The sequence below is a fragment of the Amblyomma americanum genome, chromosome 7 (genome assembly GCF_052857255.1).
Source record: "Amblyomma americanum isolate KBUSLIRL-KWMA chromosome 7, ASM5285725v1, whole genome shotgun sequence".
NCBI classification, from domain to species: domain Eukaryota; kingdom Metazoa; phylum Arthropoda; class Arachnida; order Ixodida; family Ixodidae; genus Amblyomma; species Amblyomma americanum.
Genome location: NC_135503.1, coordinates 154,564,389 through 154,584,535, shown reverse-complemented (window position 1 = coordinate 154,584,535; position 20,147 = coordinate 154,564,389). Strand labels below are relative to the sequence as shown.

Below are 20,147 nucleotides of genomic sequence, written 5' to 3'. Positions count from 1 at the left end.
CCTCGCAAAAGCGCCTGTAAACAGACGGTGATTAGCATTGGCGAGATCATGCCTCCCCGCCTGACGCCCTTCCAAAATGAAGTTATTTTAAGGGCTTGTTGATCGGAGGGGCAACCGTGCGTGAGAGAATGCATGTTAAGGGTGAACACGTGGATTGTGCTGGAGAATCGCGCGTGTAGGCCATTGATATGCACCGAAAATAGAAAGGGCCAAGGACTGACCCTCGCTGCACGCCTGATGTTACAGAAGCGACCTACCGGCTTCGTTATTAACGTAAAAGCAGTGGGAAACGTTAGTCAGAAAGTCGCTTACCCACGAGAAATTCTTGTGACGTCGCATTAAGAGAGAGAGTTTCAGCACCAAGGATTTGGTAGGTAATTTGCCAAAGTTGTCCTGAAGTCCAGGAAGACCACGTAAGTTCCAACGTTAGAATCAAGATTGTCATATAATTCATGGGCGAAACTGGGCAGTGGTGTTTCGCAGGATAGGCTCTTACGGAATCCATCTCGAGAAAAATTGGGAAAAAAATGATCAGAGGCATTAAAATTTATTATGTGAGAAAAATGACATGTTTCGTTGTTTTAAATGGTAAGCTAGTCAAAAGAGGTAGGCCCGTAGTTAAGATGTTATGTTATGTGACCTTATGTTACCTGTTACCCAAGCAGCACAGGTAATCGGCCCAATATTGCTAAAGGATGGTCCCATCCTTGTCCTTTGTAGGGCCGGCATTTGCCCATGTGGTTCCAGTTTTCGGCCAATTAAATTACTTCTTAAATTGAATTCTTGTAACGCTTTTTATGCTGTTTATTGCGCTCATGAGTTAAGCGCAATGCCGCACCGCCCATTCCTCCGAAATGCCTAAGACTGAGGTTGCAGTATATAGTAAATAAATAAAAAATATTATGTTACCTGATTGGTCTCGTTGAGACCGCAGCATTTGTCATTACTAATAATAATAAATAATAATCTGAAGACTGCCACAATCTTCGTCACTTTATAATGGCTGGTTATACGACTGGTGGAAAATGACTGCGTAAACAGTAATGCTAATTATGTTCCGGAAATATACCGACTATTTTTGAAGGGCTAGGAGTTTGTTCGATATGAGCTTGCAGATCATGATTATAATGGTTTTAAGACTGCAATGATTTAAGACTACTAGAAAATGTGACTGAAAGCATAGGAGACATCGGACAGACAATTGTAACAGACAGTAGCACGTTAGTTTCGTTTATGAAGACGGATGCGAATGCGGTGCTAATATATTTGCGTGTTCACTGTCGCTGGCCTCCTCACTTACTGCGCTAGCAAGGATGATCATGGGCGTCTGATGATGAATTATTACTTGCCAGAATATTCTCGAGTTGGTGAGCATCTTCAGCAGGTGACTTTCCAAAATTCGTGCTTGGCGTTACGAATGAACTGCAAGCACGTATCCTCGGCGACGTAGTATTTTGTTCCCTGCGCATGCTTTCAGGCTCAGCGCTGTCGCGCGGAAGAGTCGCCGCTTTATGTCTTCAAGCATTTCTAAAGATTTGGATAACCACGGCTTAAAAGAGTGGCATGAAATGTAATGGCGAAAATAAGCTGGCTTGTTAGTTCTATAATTTTAAATTTCAAAGCTAGTCCGTTATGGAACCCTATTTGAATGTTTTGAAAACGCCTGCAATCGGCCGTAATTCCTATCATAATTTCCTAAAGGCGAACCGTGTTATGCTGTGTTTGGAGCTATTCCGGAGCGAAGATGATTTTAGTTTTCGGAATTTAGTGACCACTAATTCCACCGAGAAAAGCAAGAGGTGAAATTTCAGGGTGATAAGTTATTATCAGGTCAAGGAAATTTGAAGAGTCACGTGCGACACTTACCAATTCAGACACACATCAAGAACATTATTTCTATGTTGGCTTCAGGCGGCTTCTGCCAGTCAGTAGTCGGTTAAGAGAAATCACCAAATACAAAAATGTGCACGTTATGCTGTTTAACAATGAGTTTATTTAAACGATCGCCAATGTTACCAGAAAAGGTTGGACTGTGGTGGTTTTCTGAGGTGCGGAACGGCAGACAACACTAAATTTCTTGAGCTCCGCTTTGTTGTGGCTAACTGCACAAAGCTAGTGGTTGCTAGTGCCTAGTGGCTAGGTTGGTTAGTGGTAATAAGAACGCCTCTGTGTCGGGAGCCCTTGTAGTCCTTAGGAAAGCTTTAAAATGTGGTTAGTTGGCAAAAAAAAACTCCTGAAGTACTGTTTTCATCGGTTAGCTACAAGATTAAAAACCTGTTGAAGCTTGTGGAGGAAAGTGCATACGTTCGTGCAGATTATAGAAAATGAAGGATTTGGAACTTTGGTGCGAAGGCTGTTGCAATTAAATTTAGTTGTATGTTGCCAAACACAATGCTATGCGAACGCAATTGCTTTCTGCGGTGACCTATTGTATTCATACAATGTTGAACAGATGAACAACATTTTGTAGCCCAGGAGAGATTATATGTACTTAATTCTAGCAGATGTGACGGGTTGTTCTCGCGCAGCATGTACCAGAAGCGAAAAGCACCCCCAATGTTGTAATTGGTGCGTTTTAATTTCTTAGCAGCACCCCCCAATGTTGTAATCGGTGCGTTTTAATTTCTTGGGGCGTTTTCTGCTGCCAGTAGCAGTGGTCACCATTTTTTTCCTTCCCGTTGTCATATCAGAAGCAGTACAACGATGAACAAAAGAGGCACACTGAGGAGCTTAAGTCCTATAATTGCAGTGGTTTCTTTGTGCCTTCTCAGTCACGAACCAAAGTGATATGGTCTGTTTCGGCACTGCTGCTACATCTATACGTTCTTATCAATGCATGAACGCACTGAGCGTTCTTTAAATTTTTTTTTCTCGCAAACAGTGAGCTTGTAGACGTATTCAACTCTACTGCTAAGTGATGGCGGAGCCGCAGCGCTTATTTTGGCATTTGGCTGCGGAGCCCAATGGAGTGGTATTACAAAAGGACATGTTTTCTGCGTTGTCAGTGCACATTAATGATCCTCCGCTAACATATATTAATCCGGAACCCCTAGCTGTGGCGTTCTTCATATTTTACACGTTGCTTTCGGAGATTTAACCCAGCGTGTCATACGAAAATGGCAGGGCTGAGGTAAATGCGAAATTTTTAAAACTATTCAAATCAATTAATAACTACTTGATATTTGACTGAAATTACCCGGCATATGTGCATTGCCAGTGAACTTAACGCTTACGAGACTGGTCACTTCGAGATTCGTGACGTTTCAGGGCGGCCTCTGACATGTGCAATATAACTTTATTCGTGACACTGCATTATTGCAGAAGCGAATGCAAGCCGCGTAAGTTACCTTGGTACTTAGAGACGGCGACAATAAAATTCTTGAAAAGTATAGGCCAATAGGAATTTTATAGCTTTTTTTACAACGTTACTTAAATATTTTCCGCATTCTAGGCTATCGCAGTGTTTATTTAATTTACCAAATAATTTCAAACATGGCTGTTCAAGCGAAACTGCATTGCTAAAAAAAGAAAATTCTGAAAAACTTCATAGACAGCATGCTAACGTTAGGAACTTATGTGGATTTGTCTAAGATGTTTGATTCTTTGAACCACGAAATCATACTTTTTTCATTACTAATCACTAATCACTAGGTAATATCTAATTCGAGCATAGGAATATTACAGCAGGAATGCCTCGAGGAAGTATATTAGGGCCCTTATTATCTACAATATATGCAAATGGCTTGCACTATTTGAGCATTCTTATGTTTCCATCGCACGTTATTCTGGTTTATTAACTTATTTACAGATACGTTCCAGGCCTCAAGCGAGGCATTATGCAAGGGGTATCAAATAGAAAAGTTTGCAAAAATTAAAGCTACAAATCAAAACCATATGAAAAATGCAGCAAAAGAGGCCATAAACATGTGACCTCCGATAAGAAGATATCGTTATTCACAAATTATATGATGTACAAGACAACTATGCGTCATGAGACAAAAATAGGGGAAATGCAGAAAGTATCATACAGAACCAAAAAAATTTAGGCATACATGAGAACACGTGCGCATAAATAGGACTAATGAGGAAGTAGTCTCAAGCAGCTGAAAAGAAAGTTATATGAATCATGAGTGCAGAAATGGCACGCTAAGCGTTATCAACGATCTGCTTGAGTGGACGTTCGCGAAAGGTGCGATTGCGCTGCCGGGCGATGCAGTCCGAAAGATTGTTGCAGAGACAGACGGCGAGACGGAGTGACGGGAAGTTAAATGTATGTGTACTGCCATAAATGCGAGCATAACTGTAGTCATTACGTAATGTATATGATAAGTAGAAGAGACGTTGTAGTTAGGCTAGTGGTAATGAGTGGCGTGGCCGTATTTATGAGAGACATAAAAGAACAATGTCTCGACGAATTTTAAAAACATGGAGTGAAATATCGAGCTTTAGCTGCGTTACACTGAAATGGCAATTGCAATTTTGCGAAATAAACTGACAAGCCATTTCCTGGATAGCTTCCAACTTGTCAATTAAGTATTTCTAATTCGGTGACCAGACAGATGAAGCGTACTCTAGCTGCGGCCTGACAAATGTTATGTACGCTCATTTACGCACATAAGAGGTAGTGCTTTGCCGGCTGCAGCGAAGGAATCCTAATGATCTGGAAGCATTTGCTAAAATGGTAGTTATATGTTCAGCCCAAGGAGGATGTGGTCTGAGGTGGACGCCTAAGTACTTATGCTTGGTAGCTCGAGGCAATGCATTGTTATTGATGCGGTAGAGAAAGTGCCAATAAGATGATTTTCGGGTAAAAGAAAATGATAGATTTCAAAATGCTCAGAGCCGTTACCTACGTTTTACATCAGTTGTTAATGGGGTTAGGGTCACTGAAATGAAAGCTAGTCATCAGTACTTTGATTAATCGGTAAATAATGCAGTCCTCAGAAATTATGCCTATACATGATGAGATTATTGACAGGTCGTTAATGTAATGAGCTCAGGACGCTTCCTTGCGGCACGCCGCATGTGACGCCATAGAGAAGAGATCAATAATTATTAAAAGCAGTGAACTGCAGTGAACGAAAGTTACGGGCCCATGACAGAGCTTTCTTGCCAGCAGGAAAGACAACAGCAGGCATCGAAAGAATAAATCGACAGTTCTTACCTGGTTTCTTTGAGTAAAGTAATAAAATTTCTCTTTACATAAACAGTGCTAAGACAAAATTTGTGCTGTACCAGCTCAAAACGAAAACAGCATATCCACTACAAATATCATTTGCCACAGCAAATATAAATCTACACGATAAATTTAAAGTACTTAGGGTTAAATTTTCGAACATGCTAAGATCAGAAAGCCGCGTTAACGAAATCCATAAGAAGCGATGCAAAGTTAGTGATGCTTTAAATAAAACACGCTATATATTACCACAACGCCTAACAATCCTACTCGATAACGCCGCATTTCTTCTAAACCTGACCAATTGCTGTTTAGTTTGGTACAACAAAAACAAATACTGACAAATTAATGAGACTTAAAAAAGAAACTGGTGAGGATAGTTGTTAATCCCTCCTTTTGCTTCACACACACAGGGACCATTGAATGAATACAAAAACAACTAAAGTAAGCAATTTGTACCAATATCGATTACTCCAGTCCTACTGAAATTAAGAACAATAATTGATTTTGTTTGGAATCACCGAAACTAAAATTAACCCTATTACGTACACCATCCGATTCACAATTATGTGGTACACTCCTACACCAAAAAATAATTATGCTGTGTAATCAATAAAATACGATCTTACAATTCTGTCCATCAAGTTGAATAACTTTTGAATAAATGTTTTCCGCCTTTCTAAAGAATGTTCTAAGATGTTATATTTGTAATATAATGTTTTGCGTTACCGCCATATTCGCGCTTCTAAATCATTCCTGCTCTGAGCAATTTCCTTATGCGAAATACGCCGGAAGTTTCCGTGAGATCATATTCTTGCACTGTTTTCTTTTGTGCGATTCCTTTTAATTGTATGCCTGTTATTACTGATCACTGTTGTGTACTTTTTTGTTAAATGATAATATTTGCGTATGGTTGTGCACTGAACAGAGCAGTTACCTATGTAATTATTCTGACGCCTGTATTCTTGCTTAATAAGTGCCGTTTGTCGTTTTTCCTTCACATTTACTGATATTTTGTTTTGTGTGATGGCAGCTGTTGTCACCGATGTAAAGGAAGCCGCCTCACCAGCTGCTACTTACGGTAGCTTTTTGCGACTGCCTCATCCTTATCCAACGGAAATTGAAGATTTGATTGATTAGAAGCAGCAAACAAAAATCGCTAATTGAACATTCGTGCACGAGAATAGGTAAAAAAAAGGAGGGATTTCTGTGCGCTACCGTTTCGGGAACTCTGCCGCGCAAATCGAACAGCGTCCTGAATAAAGTAGGAAATTATTTATTTAATTTAGGTATTCATCTTAACTTTCGAAACAATTAAGAAGCTTTACTTCTCGCGCTCTCTCGAGAAATTCGTTTTATTAGTGGGCAACTCGTGAGGCAAAACTGAACATCATGGTGCTTCCCACGGTCTTGAGTGGTCGACATATTTTTTCTCACTCTAGGGTGGCCCGAACAAACAAGATTTATAGCCGATGGGCAGGAAGGAGATTTGGGGAGAGCTCTGAAGTTCAGTAAGGAGCACCAGTGCTGCCAAGTGTTTGTTTGTATAGACGCTCTCTACACGAGAAGAAATTCATGGCATTCAAAAGGCACTAGCTGCTCAAATCTCTTTGGGGATCTGAACGGCGCATTCCTTCTGACTGACAACAACGGCTGCTTGTACAACACGTAGTGATGATGGAGCAAGCTTTGTTTTGTTTAGCAAGAAATCAGGGCCAAAGGGTAGTGTTCACGTACTGCGAATAGATCATTATCGCACATCATTCGACATGAACTAAGCGCAAAAGCGAGAGTTGTAGCTCTAAAACAGAAGTTTAGCATCATCATCATCATCTAAAACAGAAGTTGCGAAGAAGACAAGAAATTTAGGATTGCTTAGCCAAGCTGGACGCATAGGCTGGATGTAAAGCTTCCAAGTTTGTTGCGGGTAATGGTAGAAATAGTTCGCAGTAATATCAGTCATATATCGTCGCTTAAACTCATAAAAAACAACGCGTCCTGAAATATTACTTGCAGTCCTCTTCCGTTTAACATCAGGCAAATACTCCGTGTCAATTCCATTCTCGCAGTCACAAACTTGTTCTAGTGTAACCTGACAATATTGTTTTAGAGAGCACATACTAAACAGATACCTTGCTATTTAATCGCCACAACTTCATTAATAAATCGCAACTCCATTAGGATTGCTTCTAAGATGAACTTCTTACTTTGTAAGTGCCAGTGACTATAGAGAAGCGACGTCTGTATTTTGTGCTAGAAAATCGAGCGACTTACCCTTCTGCATTAATTGACATCATCCTTACACACATTTAGGCGCGACCTCAAACGCTTCTCGCTACGGCTTGAATATGTGAAATTTGGTAACCATTGATGAAAGTTTTTAATTAATGACATGCACTTAGATTGTTTTTATATAGGACATATCCTAACTTTCCCGGCGTCAGTTTTAGGCAGTTTCTTTCAATATGTCGCGTTCGGTGTTTACTGCATTCCTCTTTTAATGTTTTTTTTGTTGCTGTTCGGTATTCACGTTTCGATATGTGATTACTGTTCATTACTTTTTGTGTGCTATCCTTAAGAAGAATAATTTGAATGTGTTGTTTTCGGTATTTGCTGTATTGGTTTTGATGTGTACTGAATACGTAGTTCTTTTCTTCTTGCTGACTCTTGCAGTATGGAGTTCTGTTTATTGCTGCTTAGTTTAGTTGATTCGTCTACCTTTGGAGCATGTTCAAGAGGCTTCCATTTCAGTCTGTTACGCTGGGGCCCCCGTATCTACTGTAACTGTTGGCTGTATGATGTCATACATGTCATATTAATTTCTTGAACATTTTCGAAATAAATTATACCATGTGTTTGGCGCATGATAGCCTGAGTTGCTTATGCGCCATAAAACCCATTACAATGCAATATAATGTCATATTATAAAGTGAGACTGAACGAAGTGGAAGGTTGTGTCCTGTAGAGAGAGTGTTTTTCATATCAACCACCTCACAGAGATCGTGTTGTTTCTTGCAGAGCCAACTTCGTGTGAGTTTATTGCAAAACTGGTCAATAATGCTTTTTTAAGTTTTGTGGGATGTCTTACTTTGCCTTTTCACCAGCCTTATTTTGCTGCGGCGCTTCAGCCAAATCAGAGGTTTCTAAAATCGCATTTTTTTTTGTTTTTAGCTTCAGCTGGCCGTTTCATATTTCCTGATCGTGATACGACGAGCGCAACAAATACTATTTGTTTATTTATAATTTGAAGCGCTAAAAGGAAATTTTTGATTTCTTGATCAATGTTGTGTTTTGCCTCACTCCCGTGTTGACACATGTCAGTACAACACAAAAGTAACATCAACGTTAAAATTGCTAAACTTGAATGTGAGGATGAATGTGGGCTAGAAAAAGGGTAAAATGAGGGTAGGGGTGGTGAGAAAATTTTACTAAATGAGAATGTGGGTGAGCATTTACGTGTCTTTGGTAAGCACGACTCTACTCATCGTAGCATCATTTTAAAGATCATGGAAAACTGCTTCCAGAAAATGACTGACCTATATTGAAAGATATTCACCGTGCGCGAAGCTCGCTTATACCGATGTAAAGCGTACAAGCAATTACCTTCGACGCATTGCGTATGGTAAAGTATTTCTCCTGTATAAAGGTTTACCTTCCATGAGAGAATGTGTAGGCAATGAACTTCCCTTTATTTGCAGGCCGCCGAGTGCAAACGACACATCTGCCTCGAAGCGAGAAAGGAAGCTTGCACGTTCGCAGTGGTAGTAATACAAATGCGTACCGTTGCGGCCGTGAAGGAAACGCCTGTGAATTTTGGCTGTGTGCCCAACGGTGCTGTTTCCTCCACACGGCACGAGCACCTCCACAACGTGTTTTGCAATGAGTTGGGATCTCCGAGTGTTGTCATATCACTCGATGGATGAGCCCCCACTCTTTGCCTCGTTGGACCTGCCAAGCACGCCAATAATGATGGCGCAAACAGCGCCATGGTTAGCTGTTGCCTGTCACGGGCTTCCGTTTTTATGGAATTTAGTCGCAGGAGTTTCCGTGAATAAAGAATTCAGTGTCTGTAGGTGACCGCAGCGTAACTCGAAGGTGATCTCCACCTCGTTGCGAAAGGGAGACTCGGGTGATGCGCATTTCGCGTGCAGCCAGAAGACGAAGCGGTCAATTGAAGGGCTTAAATTTTCGCTAAAAGAACACCCGTCAGAAAAAGAAATAACTAGCGTCAGACGAGGCAAACGTATTCCGCACTGACGAGATCGAACGCTGGCATGTGCTAATGCAGTTCCACGTATAAAAGCCAGGATGGAATTCCTCTCCGGACAAACTCAAACCAAATCAAAGGCGATGCCAGCACGTCTCAACAAGTTTCAGCTGCACTCGTTGCTTGTCCTTCACGCCTGGAATTTGTGACCCCCATTCTTTCATTGAATATCTTACCCGCCTGTCCTATATTCTGAGAAGGAATGCGACATTTCCTCTCATTGGGCAAATAGAGCACATGCCAGCTTGTAACTGTCCATAGCACTTCAGAAACGTACACAGTTCGTGCCTGTTAAGTCAGAATCTAATGTTGAATTCCAATGGCAGATCGAGAGCGCTCCGCCGGATCACAAACGGAGCCCGTAGTTCAGGCGGAGATCACTCCCTCCCATTTTGCCAATGGAATGCATGCGCTCCCGCGGGGGCACTTCAGCGCAAGAATAGCTCAAAGTTCAGGCAACATGGCGGCGCCCTTCGAAGCGCGGCCTCTCGCTTCACCAGCGACTCGTCCTTGCCGCCACTCTGTCTCTCGCGTTCACGGCCAACAAAAGGCGCACGAAGCTTTCGCTTTGTGTGATGATGCCCGCACCGCAAAATTCTAGTGATGACACGCGCCAAATTTTCAGATTTCTTCCTTATTTACAGAGCTGCTAGGCTTAGAGAGTACGCGTCGTCTGACGTCAGAAAGCGCGGGAGGTTCAAACAAGTCAACGATTTTGGTCTAAAAAGCGGTCACAAAGAATTGACCGCAATGGAATTGACATCCTGTTAGGAAAATTATTTGTTTTAACTTGTGCGGACGCGAATAAAACGAAAAATAATTACATTTGGGAGAATTCAATTTACAAAATGTCAAAAATACTGCTTGTACGTTGCCCGGATCACCGCTTAAGGGGTATTCACACGGGGGATGGAATCCCTCCCGAACTGACGGCGGCTGCGTACACGTCACGCCTTCGAGAGTGCTCGCGGCGACGCAGTTTCCGGTTTTGGTCCGGCGGCCGCCGCCGACGGGGGAGGGGACCGTTCGCTCGGCCGCTACGTTCAGTCCCCGCGTCCCCGGGAGATTAGGCGGCACTTGGCAGGGCGCGCGTTGGGGTCGCTGTGAGTGGCGCTCCGCTGTCGACGGAGCTGTATTACTTCTTGCTGTGGATTTTGCGCACTTTGGACGAAGAGGAATGCGTGCACTAATAAAAACATTTTTGAAGTCCAATATTTATGAACTGGTTAGAGCAAGATGCGTTTTGTGGCATACGTCGTCTTTGTGTTTGTCTGCATCTTCTCAGAGTTTCTTCTCTTCTATCTTTCACGCATCTCTTTTTTTTTCGTCTAATTTTTCCCCCTCGACTGTCGGCATTTTCCCTCCTCAGATCAGCACAGCCCCGCTCCTTGAGCATGGTAAACCCAGATGGCGGCTTTTGTTGTAAAAAAAAAAAAAAATAATAATAATCCGGTGTCTGATGCGTTCCAGCATCCACAAGAAAACTTCATGCGCCACACGAAGCAGTTTCTGGTATTCGTCCGGGTCATCTTCACGGAGCGTGTTATACAGACTGTGCTGCACACCAAGGGACTTTTCTTGCATCCATGGCTTCACCCAGCACCGCCGCTTTTTCTTGAAAAGATCGTCGTCATCCTCGGTTTCAAGTAGAGCCGCCAACAACACGTACTTGCGCCTTTTTGCGACGTCCATTTCCTGCTCTGGATCCTCTAGCGCCAGAAAGTTCGACGTGTATTCAGCTCCGGTGCTGGGAACTGTCTGTTTGTTTCCCTTTTTCGGTTTCTTTTCCCTCTTATCTCTCTTCAATCTTTATTATTTTTTTTAGCCTTCGCTGTCTTCAAAGAACAGCAAAACCGGCCGTCCGGCCCTTTCTTTAACCCCTCCCACGCCACCCGGCCGCTTCGCGCGTCTAGATCCCCCGCGGCGGCTCCCCGCTGCCCGTGTGAATACTAAATTTGGGAGCGGGGGAGGGGTTTGGCCGGCCGGTGACGTAGCTCGCCTCGTCTCCCCGTCCCTCCGCGCCGAGGTCCCCCGCGTATGCGACAGAACGGATGCAGCCGGTCATGACCGGAAGCAGACGCGGGAAAGTAAAACGTCGCGCGGGGTTCCGGCCAAATCTGCCAATTTCGGCGGAGCAAATATCGCTGCTCCACGGAGCGATCCGGGATCGACGTCTGATCCCGATCTGCCATTGGAACAGAAAACTCGCACTCCCATTTTGCCTTTGGAATACGATTGCTCCCAACACAGCAGAAAAACTTGATGCGGATCTGCCATTGGAATTCAGCATAAAACTGCACTCCTCGGCTCTGGATTTGTCAAGAGAGGAGGCGGCCTAGATTTCTTGCCAAGGATGGCAACCTTCTTTCAAAAGCTTAAGCTGCGTCCCTGAACTGCGTAGAGGTGCTTGGAAGTAAACAAATGTTTAAGCAAGCTGTGAACTTCGGCCTTTTCTTACCACCAAGGATAATTGTCTTCGACTTCTACTGAATGGAATTACTTTTATTTGAGCGATGCTGCTGTCGCACATGTGCCTTATCACTTCAAGTCCGTGAATAAGATTAATGGGAGCTTGAAACTTCCCTTCCACAATATTCAAACCGTGCATATATCGCTATCTTAATGTGGCTTTTCAACAGTTCTAAACTGTTCTAAAATAATCAAAATATAAAGTGAGTAGTGAATTGTCTGAGGAACCGCAGACCTCGGGTTAAAAAAAAACGGCTATCTTAGCGTTTTCGAATCGCATTTGTAATTTTTTTCTAGTGTGATTTTGTAGATGCCCAGTTTTTAAAGCAAATGCTGTAGAAATGCCACATAGTTTCACGCGTAGAAAAAAGTCAACTCGTGAAGCGGGGATCTCCACTAATTGGCCAGTTTAGCCAGCAATGGCAGGATGTAAGCCCGTAAATAGGTGACCAATTATTACAATACTGTAGCCTGCGAACCTCATAGCAAAGCCCAATGGCTTTAGTATATATACTAACTGCGCGTGCATTATATCTGGCTTTTTTACATTTTTACGGATGCTGCTGACAAGCCAAAAAAAAGCAACTTAATGAACTGCTGGATAACTTTGAAGCGTTAGTCTGAGCTAAGGCTATATGAAACTGATTTGTTGTCTCCGCAAACGAATGCTGTGATTGCATTTTGTTAGTCAGCTTTCCTGGGTACATCTAGTGCGTATGAGCTACCCGTTAGTTTTGCCTATGGCACGTACCCAAGCCTGCGACAGGCATTTCTCGCTCTGTTAACTCTGACGCAAAAGGCGACAACTACCGAACATAAGTGGCCCTAAAAATTATCACAACAAGAGCCGTAATAAAAATGTTCTCAACATTTCCAGCACGCAGTAGCTACACGCAGTCTCACTCCGACCGCACCAAATCCAATTTACGAGTGCTTCTGGAGCATTCGAGATGATCCGGCCAGCAACTGCGACTCATATTGAATCTGCGACTAGTTTTACGAAGTCGCAACGATGAAGTGACGTACTTGGCGGCGGTATCGTGCCGGAATTGTACGTAAAATTTGGAAGTGCTAAATCACCATATCCGCGTTATTTATAACCCCTGCAGAATAGTGGAAACGTTACAGCAGCAGACGGAATGCATGGGGCTATCTGATCAACTGCCTTCAGTCGCTAGCAGAACTAAACTAGCTGGCACTGGGGTTTCAACCCCTCTATTGAAACACACCGCGGTTTCTCACTGGGTATGGCGTTTCGGCTGCTGAGCAGGAGTTAGCCGAATCTAACGCAGAGAGCAATGGCAGTTGGTGCAGGAGAAATGCAAGAGCTCCCGTAATGCAGTGTCAGGTCCGTACACGCGAAAGAAACCCAAACGGGAAAGAAACCCAAAGCCGTCCGCCGCGGCGTCCCCTCGATCATCCACCCCATCCCCTCCAGTACTCAGAACATTCGCTTCTGGCGTTCCACCCCTCCCCCCTCCTTTTTTTTGTCGCTCCACCGAGCAGTCGAGAGGCTGCAGGCGACCCTTTAACTTAAGTAGTGCATCATTTGCAGCAAAGCGTCTAGTTTGCAGGTGGTCAAGCTGAACGTATACAAGACCTCCGCGATGCTGCAGCTTGAAGCCGGCGCGGCTGAGCTGAGCGTTTAATTAAGCAGTTTTCCACTCTATGCTGCTCCAAAGCGGCGACAGCAAGAACGCTTTATTCAGAAGGCCCGCACATGCGCAGCGGCAGCCGAGGCGAAGAGCCCGCGGGTGTGCTCACCGAGTGGCTTCTTGTGGACGCGGAACTCGGCCTTGAAGCCCCGGCCGCTCAGGTAGGAGTCGCTGGTGAAGAAGAGGAACATCTCGCGGCCCGTGGAGGACACCGCTTCGGGCTCGCCCTGGGCCCCACAGAAGCGGCCCAGAAGGTATGCGTCTGCGACAGACAGATACATCGTCGTGCTGTGCCCCCTATACTACTACGAAGACGTGACAGACAACAATTCGCCAGTTCTGCGAATACAATCTCCCGCCCATGCTGATTTTTGAGAGAAATTTCGGCTATAATAAGGTGAACCCAAATGCACGTGGCTCTACCTCTCTTGCTCACTTAATCATGTGCCTGTCGTGTTCCTTTGCATTGATAGCTCTATTCTTACAGCCTTATTTCTAGCCACTCGTTAAGTGACAGAAGTGTCGGCTCTTGTTGTGCACAGTCGTATTTTGTTTCAGCGATGAGGATAATCTGCTGCTCGCATTTTCGGAGGCGTAGCCGGGTCCAGTGCAATACATTCTTATTCTCCTACCAATTTCTTTGCCATTACATGGATGTGCAGCGTCTATTGGATAATTGCATGTGTCATCATGATCACCATCCTTACGATGTACACTGCAAGACAAGGCCTGTCCCACAGACCTCCTAGTATGACGTGCCTTAATACCGATCTGCTCCTGATCTACTCACGGTTCCTCGTGTCTTATAACCAATTATTGTTCCGTTGCACAACTTCAGAGAAGTATCCCAAGCAAAAGCTTACAGGATGCGTTTCGATGGAAAGAAATCAGATTGAGGGGGCAACTTAAGGAACTTACGGGCGAGTAACGCGAGAGAATTAAAAATCTATTCCAATGATTTTCAAATTTCCTTCTAATTCTTTTTCAATTTTTTTTTCAAACTCTATTCGGGTTTTGTTTATTCTTTTGCAGTTGGTGCATTTGTAAGTACGAGTATTGACTGATTGTAAAACATTTTAATCGCCGAAAAAAACTTGGTAAGAGGTCGCGTTAAGTGGCCGAGAGTAGATAGCCCTCCACAATTTTGTCAGCCCACTCCACCGCCAGAACTTGCGTTCTGGGGTCAGAGCTAGCCAGCATGGGCTCCCCCCGCTCGAGAGAAGGAGCGGTAAATAGATCACCCGGAGGTGGCTCTATATTACAATACCACAGAAGGTGGTCGTAGTTGGCTCGTTGGCCACAGTGTTTACAGTTCGGGTTGTATTGATCCGGAAAAATATGCGCGGGGAGTGATGACGTGCGTATCGATCTCGTCTGTACACGACGCCGCGTAACCTCTTGTTCTTTATTCAGGCTTTTGTCCGGAGAGGGGAAGGTTCTCCTCTTCAGTTTAAAATGATTGGCGAGATAATGATATGTGATCATGGAGTCCTTCATGAAATTCAGTGAGCCAGACTCATCCACTGCCTGGTCGACGAAACCTCGGGCTTTATTGTGGGCTGCCTCGTTCCCCAGATTCCCCGAATGGGCCGGGACCCATATCAGTTCGGAATAATTTGGATAGAATTTGGTGGCGTTTAGGATTCTAAGGGAGGTGTTTGTAATTCGCCCTTTTGTGAAATTACTGATAGCTATTTTGGAGTCGCTCAGAATGATGCTCTCTTGGGTATGCGCCAGGGCGAGGGCTGTAGCCACCTCTTTTGCCGTTTCAGAGGACTTCGTTTTGATCGTTGCCGAGACGATGTGGTCACCATTCTAGTTCACAGCAACAATTCCAAAGGCATTCGTATGTTTGTATTCTGCCGCATCTACATAAATTGTTCCAGCGCACGGTCCCTATTTATAATGTAAGGCTGGTCCTTGTCTTCTACCTTCATGGTGTATGGGGTGCATGCTTTTGGGAAGTGGTTTGATTCGTAGGGCCGTCCTATAGTCGCGGGGCAAGGCTAGTTTAGTGTGTTTATTCGTAGGTTGAAAGTTAATTCCAAGCCTGGTTAGAATACTCCTGCCAGTCCTGGAATTGGCTAATCTCGCTGTTTGAGCCATTTAATGGGCTTCTTTCAGTTCATTGTAGGTGTCCTGTATTCCTAACCTCATAAGTCATTCGGTTGGGGCATTTAGTAGGAGTCCTAAGGCAACTTTGTAGGCCTGCGCCTTATCTCAAATTTACAAAAGCAAAAAAGAACAAACTGGATAGCAAGTGCGAGTACTATTAATGGTTAACATTTCGTATTTTCCCGCCATCGTTGACGTCACACCGCTTCGACCAATCGCGAATTTTGTAACTTTTTGGAATACGCGATGTTTTAGTCGATGGATGGAGCAGCGGACGGAGGCTGCACGTCTCCTTGTACCATCAGGCATTTCGGCGAATTGAGTTGCATAGCTGCCCACAGACATGTGTTTTCTTTTTCTGAACATTCCCAACTTCTAAGCATGTGCAGCCCTTAGTGCACTCTTTTATTAATTTACAGTGTGTTCTTACTAGTGCAGTTTGGCGTCCAGTAGTCATATGCTGTTTTTAATCTGTGTTGAGACCACAATACTGTCAGCCAGCAAAGGTGGACGAATCGTCTGCCGTCAGCCTTTACAAGTGTTCCAAATCAGACACACTAAATACTTCTTGCAGCCACAGCTAGAGTAATCACGGAGGGATTGCGTCTGCCTGTGTGGCATGCCTTCTGAGTTGTATTTTGTCGCTCCTCAGTGTAATGCTAGTATTTGTGTTGTATTGTATTGGGTTTTAAGGCGCATAAGCAACTTAGGCTATCATGCGCCAAACACATGGTATAATTTATTTCAAAAACTGGATGTCCTCAGCGAAAGTCCTTGTCCGGACAAGGACTCCGGGGAGCCCATCAAATCGAATGCAGGCCTCAGCCTTCTTCTCAGGACTGAGAAAATGGATGAGGTGCGTTATAAAATGCGCGATAGCACGGGGTAAAAATTTTTAGAATTAATAGTTCTGCGATATTTGATATCATATTTTGTTTAAGATGGCCGCGTCTTTCAGAAAATTAAAAAACAGATGAAGTCCTTACAAGTGGATTATTTCCTAAAAGTAAATTGGGGTGAAAGGGAATACGTTCATCGTAAAACACAGTAAAATATTTTTTCTTAGCCGTTCAAGTTGTAAGCACGAGAATAAAATGTGATTAACTGTCAGCTCATCTCCACATTTCTCACATAAGGGTCTGTCTTGTTTTGTCAGTAGAAAGTTGTGTGTTAGGCGTGTGTGTCCGATGCGCAGGCGGCATAAAATTATTTCTATAAAACGTTCTTGATGCCTGCATGATCTCCTTTCTCCCAGAATAGGTTTTACTAAATGTAGTTTGTTATTTTCTTCACTATTCCATGTGCACTGCCATTTTTCTGTAAGTTTATTTTTTACTAACTTCATGCAATCTGTATAGGGTATATTTACAGTCTGGACTTTCTTATGGCGAGCTTGAGCAGCGCACGTGTCAGCTCTCTCGTTGCCACGAATTCCGAGATGACTTGGTATCCAACAGAGCTTAATTTCATGTCCTTGTGTTCCAGCAGTTATTATGTCATGTATTATATTTCCTAATAAAGATTTCCTTAAGTTTCTGGCTATCAGTGCTGTGATTGCAGTCAACGAGTCTGTGTATATAATGCTGTTCTGAATGTTCTTTTCGACTATTTTTGATACAGCCACCGAAATGGCATAACATTCAGCTGAGAAAATTGACGCGCACTGAGGTAACCGAACTACCTTTTCCCATTTGTCTTGCACCACACCACTTCAGACGTAAAGTGGTGTTTTAGAACCGTCTGTATAAAATGCTGTGTATTCTTTGTACTTTTCCTCTAGTGCCAAAAATTCTTGTAGTAAGTGTTCACGTGGAGTTTGGTTTTTCTGAAATTGTGTCAATGTGTAGTCCCCTACAGCGGGAAAGGTGTATCAAGGTGGCAGTGGTTTGGGTCTCTGGGCGACATCAGGTAGTGTGTCTAAAATACCCAATTCCTGGCAAATGTCTTCAAAACGGAGGATAAGGGGTCTCGTCGCATTCGGTTTGTTACTAAAAAGCTGCCTAGACGGGCACTTCGTAACTATGGAGTAGCAGAGATGTTTTGGTAGTGAACGGGTTTTTAGGACGTATGCACATGTGAGCATGGCTCTTCTATCTGCGAGGGCTGGTTCGTTACATTCGACATATAGGCTGTTTATTGGTGATGTCCTGTATGCCCCACTTGCAAGGCGCAAAGCTGAATTATGTACTGGGTCTAATTGCTTAAGGTAGGATGGTCGAGCTGAGTTGTACACTATGCACCCATAATCTAGACAAGAGCGAACTATGCTGCGGTAGATGTGCAAAAGACAGTTTCTATCAGACCCCAGTGTTTATGTGAAAGCACCTTTAATATATTTAATGATCGAGAAGTTTTCTTCTTCAGGTTATTTATGTTGGTCAAGAAGGTCAGTTTTTTGTCAAACGGTATGCCCAGAAACTTGTGTTCACTTTTTATCGGTAATTCGGTTTCGTTCAGGTGTAGTCTAGGATCTGTCTGTAGGCCACGTTTGAGTGAGAAAAGAATGGCCACTGTTTTCTGTGGGGAGAACCCGAAACCATTTCGGTCAGCCGATGTTGAAAGTTTATTGTTAACTGCACTTGTCTTTCGCATGTTGATATGTTTGAGGACGTGCAGGCTATCTGCAGATCATCTACATAGATCGAATACATAACAGACCTTGGAATTATTTTTCTAATAGAATTCATTTTAACAACAAAGAGGGTCGTGCTTAAGACACTTCCTTGGGGCACTCCATTTTCCTGAATGAAAATTCTCGAGAGGTTTGAACCGAGGCGTACACTGAATGAACGGTTCGACAGGAAATCTTTTAGGCAGTTCAACATCCTACCACGAATGCCAAGTTCAGCCAAGTCGTGAAGAATTCCGTACCTCCAGGTTGTGTCATATGCTTTCTCTAAATCGAAAAAAAACAGCAAGACATTGTTGTTTGTGTATGAAGGCCTCACGGACAGTATTTTCAAGGCGAACTAGGTGGTCTGTTGTGGAGCATGCCTTTTTGAAACCGCACTGATGGACATCGAGAAGCTCACGGGCTTCTAGCACGAAGGTTAATCTAATATTCACAATACTTTCAAATGATTTTGCAAGGCAGCTGGTGAGGGCTATGGGCCTATAACTACCGGGAGAGGTTGGTGGTTTTTCGCGTTTGAAAAATGAAACGATGGACTTCTTCCAGGTTTCTGGTAGTTTACCCGAAACCCAAACCTTATTAAAAAAACTTCAAAGTGCATCTACGGCAGGTTCGGAGAGGTGGGAACGCATTTGATAGTGTATTCCATCCGGGCCCGGTGCTGTCTGTTTGGCAGCGGACAAAACTGTGCTGATTTCTTGAACTGTAAATAAATTTTTATATGGTTCATTTGTATATCCAGTTGTAGGGAGTCTTTGTTTCTCGGCTGTGTTTTTGTATCTTAGAAATGATTCTGTGTAGTGTGGTGAGCTGGTAACTACCGAAAAATATTCACCTAAAATGTCTGCCTGTTCTTCGATGTTTGTGTACCAGGAGCTGTTAGAAGAGGAAGTGTGAATGGGGAGTATTTACCATCTAGCTTTCGTACCTTCTCCCACATTTCTTTTGATGTGGATGAGCTATTTATTGATGTCACGTAACTTTGCCAAGAAGTTTTTTCAGCATTACGGCGGATATGTCGGGCTTCTACCCTTGCCCTTTTAAAGTTTATGAGATTTTTATGCGTGGGGTACCTCCGAAAGTTTCCCCATGTTGTGTTCTGTTTCTTTTTTGCTAGTCTACATTCTTTTGTATACGAGGTTTTATGGTTTTGTTTCACCACTACAGAAGATTGAGGTATAGCCAGGCGCGCAGCGGAGATAATGCAGTTTGTGATAATTTCATTAAGTTCATCTATACTTTAGTTATTTTGATCTATTTTTTCTAAGCTGGCATTTTCTTGAAACAGTGGCCAGTTGACCAAATGGAGTTTCCAACGTCGTGGTTTTGTAGGAATGATTAGCGGAGATGATGTTAGGCTTATAACAACGGGTAGATGATCGCTACCATACGGGTTGTCCAAAACATCTCATTTAAGAGCAGTAAAAACAGAAGTTGATGTAAGAGACAAATCTATGCAGCTTCATTTTCCGGAGCGTGGAGAACAATATGTCTGTTTGCCCCTGTTGTGCAGGCTAATATTATTGCACAGAATAAAATCTTCTAAAATACGGCCTCTAGTGTCCGTTTGTGCGCTTCCCCACAATTTGGAGTGAGCATTAAAATCGCCGACTAACAGATATGGCGCTGGTAATTGTTTTAAAAGGTCTTCTAAGTAATGGAGTGTTACTGTCAGGTGTGGTTGGAGGTATACGGAACATACTGTAATTGTTTTAGAATGTACTATAGATACTGCAACAGCTTCAAATGTAGTCTGAAGCTTCACTTCACGAGTGGCCATCTTACTTTGAACGACTATGGCGGTACCTCAAGAGAGCCTATTTGGTTGCTCTC

The 20,147-nt window shown here is 43.4% G+C and overlaps 1 protein-coding gene across 3 annotated transcripts in view; it reads right to left on the bottom strand.

The window, feature by feature from the left end:
* Positions 1-20,147, bottom strand: part of LOC144096695 (mannan-binding lectin serine protease 1-like) — a 105,493-nt gene that overhangs the window by 48,975 nt on the left and 36,371 nt on the right. For all 3 annotated transcript variants that reach the window (XM_077629537.1, XM_077629535.1, XM_077629536.1), the window contains exon 6: positions 13,677-13,829. In XM_077629537.1, the coding sequence (XP_077485663.1) occupies positions 13,677-13,829 (153 nt within the window). The remainder of the gene's footprint in view (positions 1-13,676; positions 13,830-20,147) is intronic.